Below are 26,411 nucleotides of genomic sequence, written 5' to 3'. Positions count from 1 at the left end.
CAGATGGACAGAACCAGAGCAGTAACAGTCGTTACGAACCAATGACGGAGTTGAGTCCTCGAACCATGTGTGCATTACTTGGAGAACTCACGCAAGACGTCGTTGAACAGGTAAATCTTCGAAGTATTCATAATATGGAAAAATTTACACAAAATGGAAATGTACACTATGACAACATGGCCAAGCAACTAAAGACGTCGAACGAAACAATGAATAAGTTAGTAGGCCAAATATGTCAACCGGCTATACCTCTTACAAATCACTTTCAAACTAGGACAATTGTGGGACATAATCCCTCGGTCCTAAATCCGAATCAAGGGGTAGAACCGCTTTCTGGTCCCTCTACTTCAAACCAAGGGGGTACTACAGTGCCAAATCAGAACAATGGTAGTAGTATGCCTAACTTGGGGGGTAATCCAAACATAAGAGATAATGTCCTAAACAATGGACAGCACACCCCACGTGTTAATGAGGGAACAGATGTTCAGGCTAATGGTAATGGCTCTAATTATGGTAATTTTGTTGCTAATCAAGGACCAAATATCAGGCCTCATGCAAATCAACTGGTTAATCAGCTTGTAGGAATTTCATATGTTCCCAACGTCATGTTGAGGAACCAGATTATGGAAATCGTACAGTATCAGATGGCTTTTGGGGTGCGTCCCGTCATTAGACCGACGTACACAAAACCATATCCTGATCGGGTAGACCAAGCATACCCATGGCCTAGAGGGTACAAAGTGCCAGAATTCTTACTGTTTACTGGTTTAGGAGAGGTGTCCACTCTAGAACACATAGGGTGATTCACATTGCAAAGTGGTGATATAACCGATTACCATAAAATGAGGCTTTTCCCTAGTTCGTTAACAGGAGTAGCTTTCTCCTGGTTCATCAACTTGCCAGCGAACTCTGTTCAAACATGACAACAATTGGAACAGCTATTTCACGCTCAGTTTTATAAAATTGAGTCTGAAGTCACATTGGCTGATTTGGCGAATCTACGTCAAATGCTAAACGAATGGGCAGAAAGTTTTCTCCAAAGGTTCAAGACAGCAAAAAGCAAGTGTTTTGTACCTCTGCCCGAAAAAGAATTTGTCAAAATCGCTCAGGGCTGCTTGAGCTTTGATTTAAAAAAGAAATTTCAGGACAAAGAATCTTCTGACCTTTTCCAGTTGAGTGCGAATGTGATTAGAGATGAATGACTGATAAGAGAGGAAGAACAAATGAAAAATTCTAGTAAAGCGACTTATTAGAAAGACCCAAATTTTGACGTTCATACCATCAGTGACGAGTCATACGATCGGGCCGAAATGTGTTTGGCCGAATTGGTCAAAGGAGATACGTATACTTGTTCCATAATGGCCAAACCTAGACCATCGGGCAAAGATGAGCCCATAAAAGATGGAAACATAAACGCTAGAACGTTCTCGTTCGATGTAACCAAAGCTGACTTTATATTTGATAAATTATATAGGGATAAGCAGATAAAGTTGAGCGATAAGCATAAATTGCCAAACCCTGAACAAATTAAGGGTAAAAAATATTGTAAGTGGCATAATGCATAGTCACATTTGACTAACAATTGCTTGATTTTTCGCCATGTATTGCAGGATGCCATTGAATCAGGACGAATTACATTCGACGATAAGAAGAAGATGGCAGTGGATGAAAATCCTTTTCCACAGCCACTTGGAGTGAACATGGTGACGTCTGGTTTCAAAAACAAGTTGCCAAAATTCAAGTTGATCGTAGATGATGGAGAAGAGGATCCTAGACCACATCCCAGTGTTTTTGAACGAATCAAGGGGAAAGAACCAAAAAAGGATGAAGACGTCCTGTGTGCAAGGTGTAAAAGAGAAGTGAATGAAAATATGGAGAAACCAGGGATATGGCAGCATCCTCATCACCCTACCTTCTTCCCAAACACTCAGCCTGGTAGAGGGCGAGGTACATCATTCTATAGAGGACCGCCTTTTGAGAGGCAGTTCAGGCCAGCAGATAATGGAAGAACATTCAGGCCGCAACCTCGCCGGCCAAATGTATGGCATTCATTCCAATACAATGCAGGAAGGGCAATACCCTTCGATGAGATGACAAGGACCCAACAAAGGCGTTTCCAACGAAACTACGGACGGATGATGAGGCAGCAACAGGGAATGCCACATCCTAAAGCGCCTAAACTACTCAAGGTAGCCAATCAAAACGTCCTCAAAAATAATGAAGAGACAGGTACAGATTAATCAATGAAGGAACTGCCAGAAACTTCTTCTGGGAGATCAAGGTTTGAGCGAGACAAAAGGGATGAAGAAGATCCAGATCAGCCGATCACTATCCAATTCGGTACGTTGCCTCCTATCGTGGCCAATAATTACTTACTGGCCAATGAATTCAAGAATAAAGAAAAAGAAGAAGAGAGGGAGGACAACGAAGGAGAAGCCTGCGTGCTGGTATGTGAAGAAGGCCAGACTTCTAGAGAGGTCTACAACGATGAAGAGGACGACGGGATGACAGACACTGAAGAAGAAATTAACCTAGAAGTAGAAAGAAGAAAGAGAGGAGTATCGCTCAATACTCTATTGAAGCAACTACATCGAGAGGGAGTTCGCGAAGTAGACTTGTTGGGGGAACCATCTGGGCGTCCTTTCGACTTCTACGTACTGTACGGGACATCCAAAAGGAAGAAGAGAGTGCCTCACTCTGAAAAGTATGGGTCACCTCCAAGAATAATGCCCCCTCCCACAGGTTGGGTAACTGATGAGGAAGCATTAGAAAGAAGTAGGAAGGAAGTTTAGGAGACGGAGGATCAGCGTGATATACTGCACGTCGACCTATCACAGGGGGATAATTCAACAGAAAACAAGCAGGAAGTAGAAATAGAGGCTGCCGAAAAGGTTATTTTTAAACGGCCAGCCATGAAATTGACTAAACACTTGAGGCCATTATACGTTAAAATTCTAGTTAATGGCGTCCCAGTGGCAAAAGTACTTGTCGACAATGGAGCAGCTATAAACACCATTCCATCTAGGATGATGAGGAAGTTTGCAAAGACAGAGGGTGACATGATTCCTACAGAAGTCATCCTCACTAGCTTCAATGGAGGAGCAACTTCAGCTAAGAGAGTTATGCCATTGGACATAACTATAGGGACAATTACTAGGACCACTGTCTTCTTTGTAATAGATGGTCCTACTTGTTACAACGTGCTACTAGGAAGAGATTGGATACACGGAAGTCGCTGTATACCCTCATCGCTCCATCAATGCCTGATCTTTTGGAATGACAAAGGTGAAGTAGAGGTGGTACAAGCCGATCATAGGCCTTTTGTCGTAGAAGCAAACTCGGTGGAAAAGTTCATGTACGAAAGAAACTATGGACCTGTCAGGGTAGTACAAGACGGGGAAGAAACTCAGGTTGTCGTGCAAAGCGAAGAACCATTCTCAGTGGACGCACTCACTGAAATGTTCAAACAGATGAGGCCAAATATAGTGGCCCTGGAAGAGCCAGTAATTGGCAAAAGAATAATTAAGGAGTCTTGAATGGATTTTAAGTTACAAAAGCAAATGGTCGACATTCAGGCCTTCAAAGCCAGACTGATGGCTTTCAATAAAGAATGCAATGACAAGGCGAAAAAAGAGACAGCCCTAAAAGCGCTGAAGGATAAATTGGCAGTATTCGAGCTAGAGCAAAGCATTGGCCAAGAAGTCAACAAGGTGGACTGTTTAGAAGAGGAAGTACTTACAAGGGAACTGGACGACGAAGTAATGCGGATCGCCAAACCTGGATACGCTCAAGCACAAGACCCTTTGATCAAAGTAAATATTGGCAATGAAGGAGAAGATCGCCCAACGTTCATCAGCCAAATGCTCGACCAAGAGGTTAGTAACAAGTTAATCGCTTTGCTAAAAGAGTACAAAGATTGTTTTGCTTGAGAATATGAACAAATGCCTGATTTAGATAGAAACTTGGTGGAACATAGGTTACCAACTAAGCCTAACTTTAAACCTCATAGGTAGCCTCCTAAACGTTTTGCTCCCAATGTACTCCCTGAAATCAAGAAAGAGATAGAGCGATTATTGAAAGCAGGTTTCATTAGAACAACCAGATATGTCGAATGGTTGTCCAATGTCGTGCCAGTACTAAAAAAGAATGGTAAACTAAGGATGTGTATAGACTTTAGGAATTTAAACATAGCCACACCCAAAGATGAATGTCCAATGCCCATGGTGGATTCTTTAGTAGATTCAACTGCCGGACATGTCATGTATTCTTTCATGGATGGGTATTCAAGATACAATCAAATTTATATAGCTGAAGAAGACATACACAAAACTGCCTTTAGATGCCCTGGGTCTCTAGGATGTTTTGAATGGGTGGTTATGCCTTTCGGCCTAAAAAATGCAGGGGCAACTTATCAAAGGGCCATGAATTTAATCTTTCATGACATGATAGGCAAGTTTGTTGAGGTGTATGTAGATGACATAGTAGTCAAGTCCATTAAAGAAGATGACCATTTCGAACAGTTAAGATGTTCGTTTGAACGAATGAAGCAATTTAAGCTAAAGTTGAATCCCTTGAAGTGTGCATTTGATGTTAATGCAGGGAACTTTCTTGGTTTCTTAGTACACAAGAGAGGAATTGAACTTGATAAAAATAAAGCGAAGGCTATTTTAGAAGTCAAACCACCTAGCAACAAAAAGGAGTTGCAAAGGTTTCTAGGCCAAGTAAATTTTTTAAGACGCTTTATTTCTAACTGTGCAGGGTGAACTAAAGTCTTTTCGCCACTATTAAAACTGAAAAATCAGGACGAATTCGTCTGGAGAGAAGAACATCAAAAGGCTTTTGAAAGCCTGAAGACATATCTATCAAGTCCACCAGTGTTGGTGTCACCAATCCAAGGACGGCCAATGAAAGTGTATGTATCGGCTGAAAAAGAATCAATAGCTGGAATGGTCGCACAGGAAGACCAATTTGGTGAAGAAAGGGTAATTTACTACTTAAGTAGACGGTTAACGAAATGTGAATGTAATTACTCTGCTATCGAAAAATTATATCTTGCATTGTATTTCACATGTACAAAATTAAGTGCTTATTTACGGTCCATAACCGTTTATTTAATTTCTAAAGAAAATTTAGTCAAGTATATGTTCTCGCGCCCTATTTTACACCAAAGGGTAGGCCTTTGGACACTAGCTCTACCAGAATTCGAAATATAATATATACCTCAAAAGGCAGTCAAAAATCAGGCTTTGGCTAACTTTCTAGCCGATCATCCATACCTTGATATGCCTGAAGAGATCGAACTAGAAATCAATTCGTTCGAGTTAAAACCTTGGGTGTTGTATTTCGATGGATCAAAAACTTTTAAAGGTGCAAGAGTAGGAGTATCATTGATTAATCCTTTAGGGATTTGCTACAAGTTTGCATTCACTTTAGACAGAATGTGCACCAACAATCAAGCCGAATATGAAGCCTTAATTGTAGGCCTAGAACTAATGATAGATATAAGAGTAAGAAGTGTGATCGTTAGGGGGGATTCTCAATTAGTGATCCATCAATTGATCAGTGATTTTAAATGTCAAAGTGATTCCATTATAAGTCAATACGAGATCACCCAAGAATTATTAGAAGAATTCGATCAAGTAGAACTCCAATGCGTTAATAGGATATATAACGACGTGGCAAATGAGTTAGCCCAAATGGCATCAGGGTACTCAAAGGTTTTGAATTGGAAGTCTACTTGTGAGTATGGAATCATATTGCCCGTAACTCAAAGAAATTTTAGAAAGATTGAACTCCACTGCATACAAGATGGAGATGCAATGGATTGGAGAACAGAGATTAAAGGGTTCCTTAAAGAACCTAATGGAGGGATTAGTAGGAAAATGAAGCTGTGTTTGCTGAACTATACACTAATAGATGAAGAGTTGTTTAAAAAATGCTCTGATGGTGTATTATTAAAGTGTGTAAGTTTGCAAGAAGCCAGGACGATCATGGCTGAGGTGCACGAAGGGATATGTGGAGCTCATCAAGCTGGCCAAAGGGTGAGATGGTTAATTATTAGGAGTGGATATTTTTGGCCAAAGATGGGAGAACTATGCGTTCAGTATGCAAAGAGTTGCTTAGCATGCCAAAAGCATGGTCCAATATAAAAGGCGCCAGCACGAGAAATGACACCTATTATTAAACCTTGGCCGTTCAAGGGTTGGGCGATAGACCTGACAGGGAAGATTTATCCCCCATCGTCCAAGCAACATACTTTTATAATAGTTGCAACCGACTATTTCACCAAATGGGTAGAAGCAGTACCTTTGAAAGAGATCACCCAGAAAAATGTTATAGAGTTCATCCGTGATCATATTATTTATAGGTTTGAAATTTCACAAACAATAATGGTAGATCACGGAACATTTTTGAATGGGGATCAAGTAAACAAATTTTTGAGCGAGTTTGGGGTTAAATTAGTAAACTCCACACCATACTACGCTCAATCCAACGGACAAGCGGAATCTTCTAATAAGATTCTAAAAAATATCATCAGAAAGATGATAGATGAAAATGCCAGAAATTGACACGAATGTCTGAACAAGGCCTTATGGGCTTATAGGACATACCTCGGTCAAGTACCAAGGTTACTCCTTTCCAACTTGTTTATGGACAGGAGGCCGTTTTTCCTATGGAAATCAACGTGCAATCGATCAGAGTGTGCTTACAGCATAAGTTGAATGATGATGAGTATGCCGAATCACTAGTTCAAAATTTATTGGGGTTAGACGAATTAAAGTTGGACGTCTTAGATAGATTACAAGTGCAAAAACAAAGAATGGCTAAGTTTTATAATAAAAAAGTCATAGCCAAGACGTTCAGCCTGGGTGAACTAGTTTGGAAGACAATACTCCCTTTGGATAGCAAAGATCCAAAGTACGGGAAGTGGTCGCCCAATTGAGAAGGACCATACAAAATAAATAGTGTGTTGCCCAATGGAGCGTATCACTTGGAAGATTTAGACGGCACCAAGCACGTGAGATTCATTAACGGTAAATATTTGAAAAAATATGTTCCTTCTTTATGGGAATGTGAATAGATAAAATCATAATCAAATATGTTGAACGATTAAAGGATAACAAGGTCAGAGCGAAATACGTTCAAGTGAAGTCCTTTATTATCAAACGTTCATTACAAGAATACAAAAGTACAAATAATGGATGCTCTACGAAATACAATTAAAAGTAAGCTAATCTCCCGGTTGATCGCTGAATAAGTCTCACGCCGCCTTCCTAAATGCATCGCTACAATGGTGGGATCGCCGAGTAAGAGGGTGTACTGGCCTCACCACCTTCCTAAATGCATCGCTGTAATGGCGAGCAAAGAGGATGAGAAGCACTCTCGGCAAGCAAGCTGAGAAGCACTCTCGGCAAGCAAAGTGGCCCACAAGCAGCCCAAAAATTGCCTTCTATCATCGACTCCTTGTAAAGGACAAAGAGACGATGGGAAGAACTTTGAAGGTAAAAATTTCGCTGCTGGCCAGAAAATATTTCCTATACCTCCCACACCAAAGGTGACATCAAGGTAAATAGTAAAATGGGCGGACTAGACAGTCCATTTTGAGTCGGATTGATTGTTAGAATGCCAAGCAATGGCAGCAAATTAGTTTCGAAGAAGAAAATGAAGATGAAGATAGAAGATGAAAAATGCGAAGCATTTATAGGGGGTGGAGACGAAGAGACAGAATATGAACAACCACATTTCTGCCTAATAAACAGAATTAAATAGCCCAAAGTTTTGGGAAAAGTGGTGAAAATATCAAGAGAAAATGGACAAGATTCTTAGCACAAAGCAGTTAAATGCCTAAAGAATTGACGACTAAAAAACAAACGTCAAATAAATGCACAAGAAGTTAATATTCATTAATGATGAACAAAGTTACAAAAGGAAAAATCAAATTACAAAAGAAAAAAGACATCATATGTCTTAATTACAGTCCACCCCATACTGAACGAATTCGTTCCCTAAGTTTTTCCCAATCCTCGTTCTGCCGAGAGGAAGTGATGTTCAATTTAGCCGCGACACCATCATCAACTTCCAACTTCTTGTACTGCTCGACCAAGGACTTAGTTCGCTCAATTCCCTGGGAGGCGTTGCGCTTTTTAGCAGCCATTCTCGCCCTGCAGTCGTCCATTTTGGCTTGAAGTTCCTTCATTTGAGCAGCTGAATTAACCATCAAAGAGTCTTCAACCATGACTTCGGAAGAGATTTCTTTCAACTCGTCCTCAGCCTCGTTAATCTCCATACGCAAAGACTCTTTCTCAGCTACGGCTCGAAGATATTGAGTACGTTTGGCCTTTAGTTCAACATTCTTGGCCAGCAAAGAAAGGACCTCGGAGTGGATAACCTTCAACGTCGCTTTAAAATCGGCAGAAGGATTGAGCGACGGAAGCGTCAGTGCTTGCTCCAACTTCGTACTCAAGTGCTCAAGTTCATCCTTGTGTCTGGCAGCACTAGCCCTTCCAATATCCATATCCATGAAGGATACGTACTCAAGTATCGGCTCCTTGAGGAACTTCAAATCTTCCTCTGAAGAAGCAGCAAGATGATCAGATGGAGCAGGGCGAGACATCTGGACTTGCCCCCAGGAAGCGAACAAGTTTTGGATAGAACGCACAATTTTGTCAGCATCCTGCAAAGAAAATTGTCAATATTAAAGATCCTCACTACATCGAACAAGATAGAAATAGAAGTAAAGCAAAGACTACCTCATCAACAATCGTAGAAGATGGCATGCCCTCAGCCAAGCTTGCCACCAATGACTCCTCCATTCGTGAGGACTTCCCCTTATCTGAGCGAGAAGATGTTGCCACAACGGGCGGACTCATAGGAGTATCTGCAAAACTCAAGAGCAACAAATCAGAAACCAACAACACAAGCAAAGGTAAAACATCAAAAGACTGAATTACCTTCTGCTTCAATGTTTGGGGGGTTGACGCACTGGTAAGAAGGTGGCTCATCCATGGGTTGTGATGAGGACTCTGGGACTGAAGATGTCCCTTTAAGCGTAGCCGCCTCATCAACCGGTTTGGATGAAGTAGCCTCAGCAGAGGATGATAGAGCAGGAGTTGTCGATGCCAAAGCCTTTGAAGGAGAGGTTGAGCTTTTCTGAGAAGTCCAAAAGATCATCAGCACACAGAAAAGTTTCAAGTGTGGAAAAGTATACTTGTGAGTAAACCAATTTAATTACCTTCCTCCTGACGATAAGAGGGGCATCATCATCATCATCATCATCCTCCAGAATGGGAGATGCTGAGGCTGGCTGTTTGCGGCTTGGGCACTCTTGACCGTAGTAGGCTTGGCAGGGAGAGAAGAAGATGGACGAGCAGACTGTTTAGTGCGACGAGAAGGGGAAGGACTCCAAATGGACAAGGAAGTGACTAAAATAGGAGGACGGGAAGAAATGCTCGGTTGGTCTAATGAATGAAAGACACGATTGGCGTCAGTCGCAAATAATCTGTGCTTTACTGACGGCCAGAGCTGTTCAAAAAGAGGGTGAATGGCGTGGCTAGAATTGAAAGGGGCTAATGAAAAGTGGCTAGTTAAAAGAAGATTACGAGCATCTATAGCCTCTGCCTCCGCCTTAGTAATGGTATAAAAACGGTCAACTAAGTTCCTTGAATAGCAAGGAGGAACAGAACAAGTTTGGCCAAAACCAAGATGACGAGCAAAAAATTGGGGAGCATAAATCTCTACCCCCGCTTTGGCATTGGTCCCAGTTAGAATATCATGAAATAGCTCCCTCCCGGTTAAAAACTGGATCCAAATGAGCAGTGAGGTGCTCGCGCTATCTATAGTGGAAGGAGGATGTACATAGTTTGGAGTCAAAAAAGGAGGAAAAGGAAAAAAGGAAGGGATTGAATCCAAAGAATAAAAGAATGAGAAAATGTCCCTTCTGGACATATTTACAGGAGCTAAGGGCTCCGTGGCTAGCCCATAACAGCTAGCAGAGGAGCGAGAGATGGATGGAGCACCAAGCAATGGAAAATAGGATCTCAACCACAGTTGAGTGAACCAAAGAGGTCCACTGCCAGTGGGAGATGCACCATTCTTCAATTGAGCTTGAAGAGAGGTCATGCCTCTATAAAGGGCAGCTAAAAACAAAGAACATAAATTCAAAGGCCTGCCACGCGCCAATTCGTGCGCTATAGGTAAATAACTCAAGGAGGGCTTTATGCTTGGCACGCACAAAATATATTTACAAAGCCAAACTAAAAGGAAGGCCACTCGTTCAGTATGGGAAGGCTCAGCGCTCGAATGATTGTGAAGGGTCTGCAGGCTTGAATAAGAATCGGTGTAGTTTTTACCAAACTTTGGGGATCCACCAAAAACCAAGATACCAGGAAAAATGGTATCGCCCAAAGGTGGTAGATTCACCAGGGTCCCAACATCCCTTAAGGTAATAGACATGGGGCCAAGAGGGAAAATAAAGGTGTTATACTCGAGAGACCAAAAACTCAAAGCAATCGAAAAGAGTGCTGAATCAAAAGTAGGGGGGCGAATAGAGATTTCTAACAAATCAGAAATCCTAGCGCTATCAAAAAGTGCCTTAGTAGGACCATGACCCACAAGGCGAGCATGCCACCTACGAAAAGCTACATCAGATTTAGGCCAAGTGCGAATACCTCTTTCGCGAAGTGGCCCTAGCGGCAGAGAGTTTAGAAAAGGAGGGCCATGAGTGCAAGGAAACAGCTAACCCACCGCCGCCTGTTCAACTGCTTCTGCATTGTTGAAGAAAGGACCCAAGTAGAACTCATTACGTTCGATATCGGCGGGCGCGAGAAAACTTGAAGTTATGTATGGGCGACTCAGAAGTTTCTGAAAGTCATCAAAACTAAAGGAGTCGCCAGCTTGAGATTGTGAAGCAGCCATTTGAGAAGGAACGAAATTTTTCAGGGTTACATAGCAGGGAAGCAAGAGATGAACAGTAAATCGTGAGAGAGACACAAAAATTTTGAGGCGTGGTTTAATGGTGCAGTGAAATGGCGTGTTTGGGGTTTATAAGAGTTTGCAAAACGACGCACCTTTTCAAGTTATAGAAGAAAATAATGATTGAAATTCTTGAGAATTTCGAATATTGCTGGAAACACAAAGTGAATATGGCAAAATTTAATAATTATTATTAATTCTGCCATATTGGGGGTAATTGTTGATACATAAAAATTCAGCCCAAATCGAACAGCTCAAGAAGTAAAGCCCAATTAGAAGATCCCCAAATCAGATAGCCCAAAGAACGAAGCCCAATCGAACAAATCAAGATGAAAGCCCAAATAAGGAGGCCCAAGAACGCGGTAACGCCATCGCCCAAGTTTGCAAGTCGCCCAGAATTTGAGTGAATGGACTGTCATACAGTCGCCCAGAGCTGTTACTCTATTCTCGCCCAAACCTTTAAGTCGCCCAAGGTCTTAACAAGCATAGAGCGTCGTGGTTATCAAGAAGTACAGTTATCAAAGCAGTTATTAAAGCAGCCCTATCACGTTCCACGATTCAAGGAATTCAATCGAAAGCGGTTGAACGATGAAGAGTAATTGCAGCAGTTAAAAAAGGCAGTTTTCATGACAAGTTGGCCATTACGAAGAAAGTGGGCAGTTATAGGACGATCAAGCAGTTTTTAGGGCGGTTGATCACAAAGAGATCGTCCATGAAGTATAAAAGGGAGAAAAGACATAGAAACAAAAGACCGAATCAAAAACTATCGAACAGAGAATATGTAATTTTCATTTCCTTAGTTTAGACTTAAACACTTTTATTTTAGTAACTCGTGTGCTTGCGCCCCTTGGAGGCACGTTGTTTTTAATTTCCAATTGTAAAGTCATCGCCAATAAAAGAACACCCCTTTTTGGGACTTTGTCTCAAGAGGTTTGTCCCTTACACAATCGTCTGATCCTTTTTAATTGTTAGCGACTAACCCGCGCGAAACAATTTCTATAACAACTTGAAATTTTTTGTTTCACGAGTTGGCTAACTTTTGGATTCTGACATTCTTCACTAAACACTTCTAAAATTTGTCAAATTATTTGGCCGACTTAGATTTAATGAACGTATTCAATCTGGACTTTTGAAGATTTTTTTTAATGAGTTTTTGTGGGATTTTTGTCCTTTTATTGATTTTTATAAATTTGTATGGAATTAATAAAACTTTTTAGTGGGCTTTTGCACACTTTCATTTTAAAGACTTTTATAGAATTCATTTGACTTTTGAAGACTTTAATTTAAAATAGAATTTACTTGAATTTAGGAGAGCCGTAGAAAGTTCTAATATAGGATGTGAGTTTCAATCACTACCATCCCCTTCCTTCTCCCATGTAATTATTTTTTTTAAAAGAATATAAAAACTTCTAGTCTCCTCTGTTAGGTATTTTAGTGATGCCCAAACAACCCCCTAGGCAATGATGAAAAATCGAGACCCGTTCGTTTCATAGGCTTTAAGCCCGGGATTGAAATATGTATTAAAGATCCACACCACAATTGTAGTAACCCAATTAAGTTGGGTATTTAGAGGGAATCGGCCCATTAGGGCTAGGTGCTCAATACCTAATTAAAAGATGGACTTGGTAGTTAGAGATATACACTATCCCTAACTTTTGGTAACCTACCTTATTCAAATTGATACCCATCTTTGAAGATTTTATTGGAATATCTAGGAAATTCGTTTTTCTACTTGACCTACATATAATTGACCTCTAAACCTATGTAAACAAACCAACAATCCTAGAAAAATAGTCCCTGTGCTTTGTACATTTGAAAACCTTCTTGCTTTGTGTCTTGAAGCTATTTTTCTTTGCCTTTGTGTGCCCTAATACTTGGTGTGTATGTCTTGGACTCCGAAAATCTATTGTTGGTGTTACCTTTGTGGTGTTGAATCGAAGTTTCTGAGCCTAAGAAAAGGGGAAATTATTACTTCTTTGTTCTTGCATCTATTTCTTCACTTTCTTGATTGTTTTGATTGATTCTTGTTTATTAATTGAGTTTATCACTTACTTGTTGATTTGTTCACTTGTAGGAGACATTTAATACTCACAAATTGGTATCAGAGCTGGTGGAATCGAAGAAAACAGATCAGAAACGCAATCTGCCCAGATTTTTTCAAAAAAATCTGATCCTGTAAATTCGATTTCTGGACAAACCAGAAGTCGTTTGGAGAAACGGAGACCGGATTTGGGACGTGCAGGCGGAGGAGATTCAGGACCACCGGCGCGTCGGTCAATGCCGGTTAACGCCGGCGGTGCGTGAGGGCCACGTGCTCCGATTCCGGGAAAGGTCCCTTCTGATAGAATCTTTATTTTGTTATTTCTAACACTCTTGTGCTGTTAGTTTTCGATTTCAGATATTGTAGAAAAAGTTGGACAATTTTGCCCTTGGTGGATTGCCGGTCGAAACTTCTGAATATTTACCGAATTACTTTAGGCCAAGATTGCGGCCCTAAAGCAGTAAATTCGCATCTCTCCAATTTACGGACCTTAGAAGTGGTCCGCTCTGGTAAATTGGTTGAAACCTTTACATTATCGCACTAGCAGATCATCGTGTGGGGTGATCACATAGATTTGGGGGTTGCCATTACTTGGTAACCATTGTTTGTTGCTAGAACCTAGGATTACCTGTTTAATTTCTAAGTGAAATTATTTGTTTATCGTTTTTAGCTTAATTTGTTGAACGTTGTTGCGTTATATTATATCATTTTAGAATTGTACCCGAGCCGCCTATTCTAGTTTCTTCCATTGACCTGAGAACTTGATTCTCATGGAATCCTGGGGTTCTAGAATAGAGTGTAACTGTGAAACCATAGGAATCTTGTTATTCTGTGTAATCTGTGTGACCTGTGACTTTTGAAAGTTTGAATTTGTGTTCTGTGCATTTTTGGGTAAGATGTCGACACATCACTTTGAATTAGGTATCTTTAATGGTAAAGGAGGATTTTTCTATTTAGCAACAAAAAATGAAAGGTATTCTTGTTCAACAAAAAGTTTCAAAAGCTATTGATGATTCTTTTTCTGAAACCTTGACTGCTGAAGAAAAAGAAAACTTGGATGAATTGGCATACACTTCTATTATTTTACACTTGTCTGATGCAGTTTTAAGAAAAATTGGTAAGTTAAAAACTACCAAAGAACTTTGGGAAAAATTGGAGGAACTTTATGTGTCAAGGTCCACTCCAAACAAACTTTTTCTACTCGAAAGCTTTTTTAGTTTCAAAATTAATTCTTCAAAAGACCTTGATGACAATTTGGATGTTTTCAATAAACTTGTGCAAGAGATCACTAATTGTGGTGAAAAAGTATCTAAAGAATATAAGGCTATCATTTTGTTGAATGCTATTCCTGACACTTATAGAGATGTTAAAAATGCTATTAAGTACGGGAGAGATACTTTAACACCTGAAATTGTCATAGACTCGTTAAAAAGTAAAGATATGAAAATGCGAGCCGAGAGAGTCGAGAGAAAAAGTGGTGAGGTCCATATGATGAGAGGTAGGTCTCAGTCTAGGACTCGTGATAACCAAAGAGGATATGCATCTGGTGGTAAAAAGAAAAATAGGAGTCTATCTAGGCCAAAAGGTAAACCTAAAGGTAGGAAATGTTATGGGTGCGGTAAAACTGATTTTATGCAATAAAAATGCATATAAAATTGATGAAATTGGTGATATCACGTTAAAATTTGACACTGGTTATGTGCTTAAATTATATGGAGTCAGATATATTCCTGAAATGGCTAGGAATCTTATTTCGGTAGGAGCATTAGAAACCGATGGTTTTTCTGGTAAAATTGGAAACAGTATGTTGAAAATGATTAAGGGTTCGCTTGTCACATGTAAAGGTATTAAAAGAAACGGTATTTATGTGACCAATGCTGAAATTGTTAAAGATTCTATTTCCTTTATAAATTTGACCAACACTGATGATACACACAAGTGGCACAATAGATTAGCTCACATAAGTATTAAAGGACTTAAACTGCTAAATGATAAAGGTGTATTTGGAAAAGACTGTGTGTCTAATATGCCTTTCTGTGACCACCGTGTGCTTGGAAAACATCATAAGTTATCTTTCTCATCTGGCATGCATAAAACTGCTAAAGTTTTGGAATACATTCATACAGATTTATGGGGGCCTGCTACTAATCCTACTATGGGTGGTAATAGATATTTTTTGTCCATAATTGATGATTACTCTCGTAGAGTATGGGTTTATTTGTTAAAGGATAAAACTGAAACCTTTAATATTTTCAAAATATGGAAATTGCAAGTTGAAACTCAAACTGGCAAAAAGGTAAAATATCTAAGAACTGATAATGGCCTAGAATTCTGTAATAAAAATTTTGATGATATGTGTGAAAAATGTGGAATTACTAGACATAGAACTGTTCCTTATACACCTCAACAGAACGGGGTGACTGAACGTATGAATCGTACTTTACTCGACAAAGTGAGATTTATGATATTAAGTTCTAGTATTCCTAATCGTTTTGGGGTGAAGCTATTGTAACTGCATGTTATTTGATTAATATGACATCTTCTACTGCATTAAATGGCGATACTCCGTATGAAAAATGGTATGGTAAATGTGCTCACTATATTATGTTGAAAACTTTTGGCTGTGCTGCTTTCTCTCATCAGAATGAGGGAAAACTAGAATCTAGAGATAGGAAATGTATTTTCTTAGGATACCCCGAAGGAGTTAAAAAGGTATAGGCTTTGGGATAGAAGTCAACCTGGAGTTAAAATCATCATAAGTCGTGATGTTACATTTAATGAGTCTGATATGCCGTGTCTTAAATCAGAGAATGACAGTTTGAGAGAAAAACAGCAAGAAAACACTAGTGACGAATCCCGAGAGGATCTAAGATCTTTAAGTGTTAGAACCCCCACCACCTCAATTGAGGTGGAGCATCAAAATCCTGAATTAGAAGACAGGCAGAATGAAAATACTGAGAGAGATGAGATTGTAGAGGAATATCAAGAAGAACAAAACCCTTTATCTGATTACTAGTTAGCTAGAGACAGAGTTAGGAGAACACATAGGGTGCCTCAAAGATTAGAGTCTGATTTTGAGCTTGCTTATACTAGTTATGAAGAACTAGTTGATAGGGAATCAAACACGTATGAAGAAGCCTTGAGGAGTGAACAATCTGAGAATTGGGTGAAAGCGATGAAAGAAGAGATAAATTCCCTCGATAAAAATCAAACATGGGAGTTAGTACCAAGACCTAAAGACAAGTCTATTGTTGGGTGCAAATGAGTTTTTAAGGTTAAGGAGGGAATTACCAAAGGAGAGGATTTAAGGTTTAAGGCTAGACTTGTGGCCAAAGGTTACACACAAAAGGTAGGGATAGATTATAATGAGGTATTTTCTCCAGTTGTTAAGTATACCACAATTAGGACTATGCTTGCATTAGTTGCGCATTTTAATTGGGAACTTGAACAAGTTAAAACTGCTTTTCTGCATGATGAACTTGATGAAAAGATTTTTATGGATCAACCTAAGGGTTTTGAAAACAAACAAAAACCTAATCATGTGTGTTTTCTAAAACGCTCTTTATATGGTTTAAAACAATCTCCTAGACAGTAGTACAAACGTTTTGATTCGTTTGTTCAAACAATTGGTTTTAAAAGGAGTGAATTTGATCATTGTTTGTACTATCAAGGCAGTATGAATAATAACTATGTGTTTCTGTTGCTATACGTGGATGATATGCTTTTGATTGGTCCCAACTTAAAGTTGTTAAACAGTATAAAAACTACTTTGAGTAATGAATTTGATATGAAAGACCTAGGTAATGCTAAAAGGATCTTAGGCATGGAGATTAAAAGAGATAAGTCAAATTCATTGTTACTTTTGCATCAGGCTCCATACATTATGAAAATTTTGAAAAAGTTTGGCATGATTGAATGTAAACCTGTTTCTTTGCCTTTGGGCAATCACTTTGTGTTATCTAAGGAACAATCACCTGCTAATGAAGAGGAAGAGGAATATATGAAAAATGTTCCATATTCGAATGCCATCGGTTCTGTGATGTATTTAATGGTGTGTACTAGACCTGATTTAGCTTTTACTGTTAGTACACTTAGCAGGTATATGTCAAACCTTGGTCCCACGCATTGGGAAGCTTTGAAATGGTTGTTTAAATATTTGAAAGGAACGTGCAATGTTGGTTTAGTATATAAGTTTAGTACTAAAGGAGTAAAATTGAAAGGCTTTACTGATGTTAATTATGCTGGTGATAGAGATAATAGGAAATCTACATCTTCCTATGTATTTACTTTGTGTGAATCATGTATTAGCTGGAAATCACAACTTCAACTTGTTGTTGCATTATCTACGACTGAATCTGAATATATTGCTGCTACTGAAGCCTTTAAAGAATCTATGTGGTTTAAAGGTATGTTAAATGAACTAGGTGTTCTTGATAATGATGTGACAATATATTCTGATAGTCAATCTGCTATTCACTTATGCAAAAATCCTATCTTTCATGAACGTACTAAACATATAAATGTTAGATTGCATTTCATTAGAGATATGGTTTCTCAAGAACTGGTAAAACTTGAGAAAATCCTTTCAGAGTACAATCCTGCAGATATGGGAACTAAAGTGCTCCCATTGGTAAAGTTTAGAAGTTGCCTTGATCTTCTAAATATCGGTACAAACTTGTAAGTCTCTTTACTTAAGCTATTTGTTATCTTATCTGACTTGTAGGTTGTTCTGGCATCAAGGTAGAGGTTGTTAGGTATTTTAGTGATGCCCAAACAACCCCCTAGGCAATGATGAAAAATCGAGACCCGTTCGTTTCATAGGCTTTAAGCCAGGGATTGAAATATGTATTAAAGATCCACACCACAATTGTAGTAACCCAATTAAGTTGGGTATTTAGAGGGAATCGGCCCATTAGGGTTAGGTGCTCAATACCTAATTAAAAGATGGACTTGGTAGTTAGAGATATACACTATCCCTAACTTTTGGTAACCTACCTTATTCAAATTGATACCCATCTTTGAAGATTTTATTGGAATATCTAGGAAATTCGTTTTTCTACTTGACCTACATATAATTGACCTCTAAACCTATGTAAACAAACCAACAACCCTAGAAAAATAGTCCCTGTGCTTTGTGCCTTTGAAAACCTTCTTGCTTTGTGCCTTGAAGCTATTTTTCTTTGCATTTGTGTGCCCTAATACTTGGTGTATATCTTAGACTCCGAAAATCTATTGTTGGTGTTACCTTTGTGGTGCTGGATTGCAGTTTCTTAGCCTAAGAAAAGGGAGAATTATTACTTCTTTGTTCTTGCATCTATTTCTTCACTTTCTTGATTGTTTTGATTGATTCTTGTTTATTAATTGAGTTTATCACTTACTTGTTGATTTGTTCACTTGTAGGAGACATTTAATACTCACATCCTCAATTGAAGAAAAAAACTTATAGTGTGAAGCTAAGCCTGAGTAATCAAGTTATACTCTTTACCAATGTTTAGGAGATTATCTATTGAGATATAATGCTACCTACAATATATATTGAAAATTACACTAAAAAAAATCCCAAAAATAGTAGAATGGACAAAACAAAACAAAAACAAAAAACGAAAAAGAAAAATTAAAAGACACCAAAGTTTGTTGATATAATATAATAATAAAACAATTATAAGTAGCGTCTCTATCTGGTTAAGTCTTGGTCATCACACGGGGGTTTGGAGAGTTGTTGAGCTGATGATGAAAATAAGCTCTATTTCACTTGTTGAGTTTTTGTCTCGAGAAAGAGAAATTGAAAGTATGAGTGAATAGAAATTACATTGACATATTCGGGAGTAGGGACTTGGTTTTGTTGGGAAAATGTAATTTGAGATTTGAAGTGCATAACTAGATTCAAATAGCATCGGTTGAATAGAGAATGATTATCACTCACTCGTGCGCACGCGCACACACTCAAAAACTGAATAAACGATAGGTGTAGTTTGTGAAATACCTCTTCATTCTCTCGTTTCTTTATCTTGTTTAAATTTTGAGATTTAGATATTCACTTTGGGCAATCATTAACAACATATTTCAAGTTGAGATAAATATGATTAGAGTATAGTTGAGTTTATTTTTATTCAAGAACGAACACATAATGAACTTAATCATTTTAATTTTTTTTCCTTATTAGTATGAGTAACTGATATGATCCTTTATTTCAATTTTTAGAATTCTTGTAGTTTAATTATTCATGACCGACTGTGGATAAAAGTTAGATATTCGCTTTCATACTTGAATGCATTAATGAGCTAAGAGAGGTAAATTAATTAATAAAGAAGAATTAGAACGACTATTATATAAGTAATGAATCTTGATATTTGAATTAAAGCTTATCACTAGATAAAATAATAAGTTCTAACATTCACATTTTAAAACCCCAATTCAAGTCAATCGTGTGCTTTTAAATAAATAGAAAATTTAGGTAATTAATCAAACACTATTATTATTATTATTATTTTTTTTTTTTATTTATTTTTTATTTTTTATCAATTAGGAGTTAGAAATAGTAAATTAGGGACTAGTTAATAGTTTTTCTGAGAACAATCATTCGGAAACATGGATTCACTATATTATTTGTTTATGAAATTGTACACTGACGATGGAAAATACACAATAGTAAAAAAAGCTTTTAAAGAAAACTTACTTGAGGTGGGTTTCTTGACAAACTTTTGAACAAGCGACAGAAGTTATTGCAAACAGGTTATTATTGTGGACAATCTAGAAGATATAATGTATTCCATGAAGGCAAATTAATTTTAGTTTGTGCAGCTTCGAATCCATAATCTATCAAATTTCTTCTAATTGTCCTTTTCATTGTGTTATTACAGTGCATATCTGCTGTAGGAAAGTCTGCCTGTGTGACCATCAAGATAGATAACAAAAAGGGTGGCAAAAACTAGCCGTGAAAGGGACAGTTTGAAATCCAATTTTCAAATCCTTCGTGCTCATCTATCTGATTCATCTCGGGAAGAATCGATATTAAGACCGAAAAGCTTCTGAATGAGGCAAGTCTAATCAATGGATTCTTCCCTCTCAGCAAAGAAAATGGAAAGCCAATCAAGAAGCTCATATTACAATTCGTCTTATGGTTTAAACCAGCAGAATATGAAGCAAGTTGGGGAAAAGTTATAGAAAATGGTGGATATGAGGAGCTGAAAAATGCAGCATTTCCCAAAAGATGAAATTGCAGTGTTGCATTTTATCAAGATGCTCATCATCGACCTACATTCCGACCACCATTTGATCTTCACGAGGCACCCAGAAATTTGTGGGAAGACATATATAAAGCAATTGAGGATGCAAAGCATTTAATTTACATTGCCGGATGGTCATTCAATCCTAAACTGGCTCTGGCAAGCGCAAAACAAAAATTGTCACCATCATTTCCCTCGAATATTCTAAGCCTAACATGGGTTTTTCAGGTACGCGATCCACTAACAGATTTCCCTCGCACGATGTGTAGAAGCTTGGCGAATTATTGAAGCAGAAAGCCGAGGAAGGTGTGTCTGCGTGAATTATGCTTTGGGACGACACAACATCCTTACTATTCATAGAGAATAAAGGAGTAATGAGAACTAAAGATCAAGACTATTTCAAGCACACTAAAGTAGGATGCAAATTGCCTCCTTGGCTACACAACAATTCCCTACAGTTTTCGCACATTATTAAAGAAATAACAGTGGGCTCACATGGAGAGTCGTCTTATTGAGAAATCACGAGCTTTCTTGGTGATTTAGATCTTTGTGATGGCGATAGAGCAGTCGTTGTTTCAAACACTTGAAACAGAATCCCATTTTTATGATTTTTATCAAAGTAGCCTTCACAAAGGAGTGCAAGAGAGACATGGCCCGATACACATACCTGTGTCACGGCTTTCCAATTTCGAGCAAAGATAGACAAAGCAGTAGGATCCATCTTTGCTTGTTCCAATAAAATCCATTTCAGAACTCTCCAAGCAGCCTGATCCTAACAAGCTTTCTCCAGGGAGGGAGTGGAACTCCAAGTTTTTGCTCAATTGAACAGTTTCTGCTAGCCCTTAGCCTAAAAACATCAAAATCAAGCGAAGTATCCATGAAGCTTATGTGGATGCAATCAGGCAAGCTGACATCTTATATACACAGACACAGAGAATCAGTATTTCATCGGATGATGCCATCGCTGGGAGGAAAATAAGCATTGTCGATGCTGAAACTTAATTCCTTTTTATGATTGCACTAAAGGTAGCGAGTAAAATCAGAGCCAGGGAACGTTTCGCAGTGTATGTTATAATACCAATATGGCCAGAAGTTCCACTGAGAGTGAATCCGTTCAGGACACATTACATTGGATTCGAGAAACAATAAAGATGATGCATAGATAAGAAAGGTGTTCCTTTAGTCACTTAACCTGTAACAGAAAAGGGTTCTGTTGAGGATTTAGTGGGGTGGTGATTGCTATTTCCCATAGACAAAAACTCGAATAAAGGGGAAAGATCAGAAGTTTTAGCTCCCATATTCACTACATAAGAATAAAAACATCTGTCCTAAAGTTTAACCTCAGTATTTACATTGCTATCTTTTTCATACTTGGAAGACTATATCTACACTAATTTTTAGTTCCGCAAACTGGGCTGAGATCAATGATTTGTATGTATACAAGTATATAGTGATTGCTAATGACTCTTTTGCCTTAATTCATTGTAAAGCCAAGAATGCAACTAGTACTTCTCTTTCTCTTTCGGAGCAATAAAGGGTAAATTATAATATTATTATCTAGACTTGCACCTATTACTCCCCCAACCAGAAACAGAGCTGTATACATTATATGAACAGAAAGCAGTCGAGCCAAGAAAGCTCACCCTGAGAGGAAGATAAATCTCCAAAGAAACTTCGAGCTGAAAATGATTGATTATGGAGCTAAAAGCAAGGGGTGAACTTCCAACATTCGATCCCTGGATATGTTGAAAGCTACAACACAAAAGAAATAGGTAATAAAGCAGATAAAACCAGCAATTACATCACATTTTTTTATTTATATACAAATAGGTAATAAAGTAGAGTGCTTCTGCAGTAAGTGTTACACGAATTATGAATGGACATATAATTGAATCTGAGTTCTTTTATAGAGAAGCATGTACAGAGGGCCTTTTTTTCTTTAACCCAAAAGAAAGTAAGAATAAAGCCATAACACGACCAAGGTCAGCAGTGATATAATACAGTGTAACAAAGTCGATTATACTTCTTTGTCTTCTGGCGCTGCAGATATTACAGGAAGATGTTGACGTCTATCACTGTTATCTTTCGACTGACCCTGGTCTTAATGAGCTTTGTTATGGGTTGCAATGGCATCCTTCAATTTCTGGAGCTGCATAAATTTTTGTAACTTTTTAATGATATACTTGGAGCAAAACTTAAGTATTCTCATGGATGAGAGAGAGAACATGCAAGGAGAAAATGTTGAACTCTCCCCCTACAGCAAATATACAATTAGATCATAAGTCAAATTGACTCCAATTATTTTACATGGAGTACGGAGTAGTAAAATCTCAACTTATTGAAGCCAAATTGCAATTATGGAACTATCATAACATTCAATATCTTGACAAGCTGTCGGCAGATTGCGTCACTAAACCACATGTGCAGGATCTAGAAGATTTGAAAATTCCTAAACAGAACAAGGTGCTTAATGGGGCAAAGGGAATGATGAATTATTATAACGTTAACTTCTTGGTTCACTGTTTACATAGTCGACCATCAAAAGATAGGAAAAAGCCTTTATAAGTGCAGAGAGGTGATATATTGGCATTTACATACACCAGACAATCATATAAACAACCAGCAGCCCACCTAAAGGTGGATGTTGAAATCTCTTACAATAGAGTTCTTGCATTATAATCATTTACTTATTTGCTAGAATATTTAAAGATTGATATTAAGCAACTACTAAAGGAAGATACTGACAAGCCAGAGCTCTTGATCAATATAGTACCAAGGGAATGGAATACAAGGACCATGCCTAACATTTAGGGGTAAAATTCTGCCTTGAGATACTCATAGTTTTCTTTCCAAAGCTCCATAAATACAAGATATGCATGCAAAAACATTTGCATTTTTACGAGGAGGGTTGAAGGATCATGTCACATTATTTTTATATGGCTTTCCTTCAACATAGAAACCATGCCATAAGATTTACCTACCGTCCAAGCACACACATTTATGCCTCACAATATAAGAACTAAGTCTTATTTTTTTGTATCTTCATACCCACCGTGTCAACACACGGAGAAAAAAATGATGTATACTATTTTCACATACGTTTTACCCCCTTGGCACTTTTAAGTTTGCCCCCTTTATAGGAATTACCATCAACGGGGTTCAAGAGGAAAGATTTGAAAGTCGACGCAACCCATAATATGATGTTAAAGCATTGAAGATGTAGAAAGAGAAACTTCTCGTCCTACCTTTGCGAGAGAGCACGAAAATGATTCCAGCAGGCCATCAGCTCCCCTATAAAAGTGAAAATATGGAAGGACCTTTATGTTCAAACTTCTGCACAAGGACTTGTTCTCATCAAAGTTCACCTTGAGAAAGATGATTTCTGGGTGTTGTTCTGCAATCCTGCATACCTAAATTCAAGGAAACACTAAATGAAGCAATCATATAACAGTATCAAAAAGTTCAGAGAGACCAAAACGATTTGATAGATTTAAACAAACAAATGTTGTTACGAGATAGCGTCTAGACATACAATGATAAAGTTCATGTATAGACCAGTTAAAGTGCTATCAGACTGAACAGAACAACAAATTCAAAGGAATTGACAATTTTGAAATTGCATAGGACCGCTTGCAGATTAGAAGGATCAAAAAGTTCTATAAATTAAAAATATTCATTTCATAAACCGATGCTTCTGAAGACATATGGACAATTTCAGATAAGAAAAAGGTAGCGCATCAGATGTAATCATCTCAGCAAGGAGAATAAAATGTTATGGTATTACTGAATCATGAAGTACTAGATATACATCCTTCCCTTATCATGAGTGCACATAAACAACACTTAGCAGCAATGCAGCAACTATGTTTTAGTCTATTAGGTGATTCCCAAACACAGACAATGAGAAAAAAGAATGTCCATAATTAAGATCCTGAAATTCAGTCTGCAGAGACTTAGAGCATGTGCTTCATCAAAGAGTAGACATACCTTAGGAAACAGCGCCCGGCAAGATGCGCACCACGTTCCAAAAAATTCAACAATGACTAATCTATCTCCAGCTTGACTTAAAGCATCTAAAAACTCTTCCGTCGAATGTATGTCAATCATATTTTGGCCAGCATTCTTTTCCCACCAATTTGGTTGGTCGGTTTCAGCAGCAGTTGCATGTACCCGAACATTTTCAAGCACCTATTATCAATTATTTTTAATCGAGGATGGAATGTGAAAAGGGCTAAAATAATATAGGGACTTGGCATTAAGGGTGGTTTATCAAATCTTCCAATTGGATTCATGCCATATAGCAGTTAAATAAAACATGATTGATTTCATAACTGCACTTCCGTCTTGTATTGTCTTACACATCACACTGATGGAAAGGTAGCATATCAATTCGCTGTTTAAGCAGAAACTGAATAAAAAACAATCCTTTGACTTGCTCATTCTGGCTGATAGACAAAAGTTAACAAATGCTATCGCTACAATACTCATTCCAGTATATGAAAAACCGAACTTCAAGAGCTCAAATTCATACTGGACCATAACTACATTCCACTCCCAAAACTCAGCCTTCGACAACAACAGATATCAGGAAGCAGCTTTTAACATCTTTCTCTATAATTTATCATAACAATGTTAATTCGTTTTCAGCAGAGATCATGATCGATTATAATCGAAATAAAATCCAAATTATTCTGTATTGCTTTAATGAGGGCATAAACTTCAAATCAATAAATCAATACGAGTAAAGAATACACCAGATCATGAAGCATAGGCACTTGAAATTATACAAATGTAGAATCAAAATTCACAAGCCTTTTAAGATAAAATGAAGGCCCATTAAGAATAAGGTGTAATTACTTTACCTTAAATAGAAAAAATCCTCTTCTGTGAGCAAAATTAAAAGGCTTGGCAGCAAATGAACACGAAAATTCGCGATTCCACGATCTTAAATTGCACTTACTAAACTGCAGTTGACAATACGTATTAGATGAATTTAATGAAAATCTAATATGATTATGAAATCTTTGTGAGAGAACAGAGTTTCCCTGCATATTCATACAATTGTAATAGTGTATTTGTGCATAAACAAATTTTCAACTGTATGAAATCTGAAACTTTCCGTGGAATTATCAATTAAAATAAGGGATTTCCTATTATTAAAATTTTTCATTGTAAACAATTAGTATTATACAGTATACACAGTCAAATCAATATAAAATTACATATAAAGAGAATTAAAAGTGAAATGGTTGAAAGTGATATGCAGGGATACAATTATCCAAGGGGCAACTTATAAAAATACCCTTAAAATTAAACGTCTTTTGAAAAATCATATGAAAAATTTTTTGGAAGTAAAAAGTACTGCCTAAAATTAAAAAGTGACACAATGTCACTTTTTTTTTTTTTTTTTATAAAAATTGTCTCTTTGCTTAAAAAAAAAGTGACACAATGTCACTTTTAAAAGTTTAATGTCACATTTTTATTAAAAAAGGCCATACAATCTCATTTTTATTAAAAAGTGATGTTTATCGCTAAAAAAATGTAATAAAAATTTCAAGACGATTGAAAAAAGTTACAACTACTTAAAAAAGTGACAAAAATTAAAAAAGTGGCAAAAAAAAAGGGCGACGAATTTAAAAAAGTAACATAGATTCAAAAAAAAGTGACAAAAAAAAAAGGTGGCACTATGCCACATTCTCCTTGAATAAATGCTTTGCATACATCAATCTAATAGATTCAAAGTTTTTCCTTTTTATATGTATAAAATAAGGTTTGAATTTGTATGTTCAAATTCTCAAAAAAAAAAAAAAAAAAAAAAAAGGTTTTAATTTTTATTTTAAAATTCCAAAAAAAAAAAAAAAAAAAACGCACACATATGCATCTAGTTAATTGTTCCAATGACATAATGTAACTTTTTTTTAGAAAAGTGATGTTCTATCACTTTTTCACATTCTCCTTAAACAAACATATTGCATGTATCAATATAATTGATTCAAAACTATTTTTTTTATGTATTAGCATAAAAAATGTCTTGAATTTGTATGTTCAAATTTTTACAAATTCACACTTATGAATCTTTTTAAATGTTCAAAAGAGATATTGTGACTTTTATTTAGAAAAGTAATAGAATGTCACTTTTTTCACATTCTCATTTTGTCAAACACCTTCTATGC

At 37.4% G+C, this 26,411-nt stretch overlaps 1 protein-coding gene and 1 pseudogene across 2 annotated transcripts; one reads left to right on the top strand and one right to left on the bottom strand.

Annotated features, from left to right (window-relative positions):
* The first annotated feature begins 20,049 nt into the window (after window positions 1–20,049).
* On the top strand, window positions 20,050–21,870 carry LOC111367698 (annotated as a pseudogene).
* Window positions 21,871–22,023: 153 nt separating this feature from the next.
* On the bottom strand, window positions 22,024–25,447 carry LOC111367699 (thioredoxin-like 2, chloroplastic). 2 transcript variants are annotated; one of them, XM_022988702.1, is made up of 4 exons: window positions 25,101–25,447; window positions 24,226–24,426; window positions 23,484–23,648; window positions 22,024–22,387 (listed from the first exon to the last, which is right to left on the bottom strand). In XM_022988702.1, the coding sequence occupies exons 1-4, from the start codon at window positions 25,293–25,295 to the stop codon at window positions 22,340–22,342; spliced, it is 609 nt and encodes a 202-aa protein (XP_022844470.1). In that variant the 5' UTR covers window positions 25,296–25,447; the 3' UTR covers window positions 22,024–22,339. The 2 variants fall into 2 exon arrangements, with proteins under 2 accessions (XP_022844470.1, XP_022844471.1); XM_022988703.1 differs by having other exon boundaries at window positions 24,226–24,408; window positions 25,101–25,433.
* Between the last annotated feature and the right edge of the window lie 964 nt (window positions 25,448–26,411).

Source organism: Olea europaea, chromosome 18, assembly GCF_002742605.1.
Source record: "Olea europaea var. sylvestris chromosome 18, O_europaea_v1, whole genome shotgun sequence".
NCBI classification, from domain to species: Eukaryota; Viridiplantae; Streptophyta; class Magnoliopsida; order Lamiales; family Oleaceae; genus Olea; species Olea europaea.
This window is presented reverse-complemented; position numbering and strand designations above follow the sequence as displayed.

Excerpts from the sequence above, each read along its gene's own strand:
- LOC111367699 (XM_022988702.1), bottom strand. The coding sequence starts at position 25,295 with ATGAATATGCAGGGAAACTCTGTTCTCTCACAAAGATTTCATAATCAT. Across the intron at positions 24,427-25,100 it reads GAGGATTTTTTCTATTTAAG|GTGCTTGAAAATGTTCGGGT; the intron begins GTAAAGTAATTA and ends AATTGATAATAG. Across the intron at positions 23,649-24,225 it reads GCCGGGCGCTGTTTCCTAAG|GTATGCAGGATTGCAGAACA; the intron begins GTATGTCTACTC and ends CCTTGAATTTAG.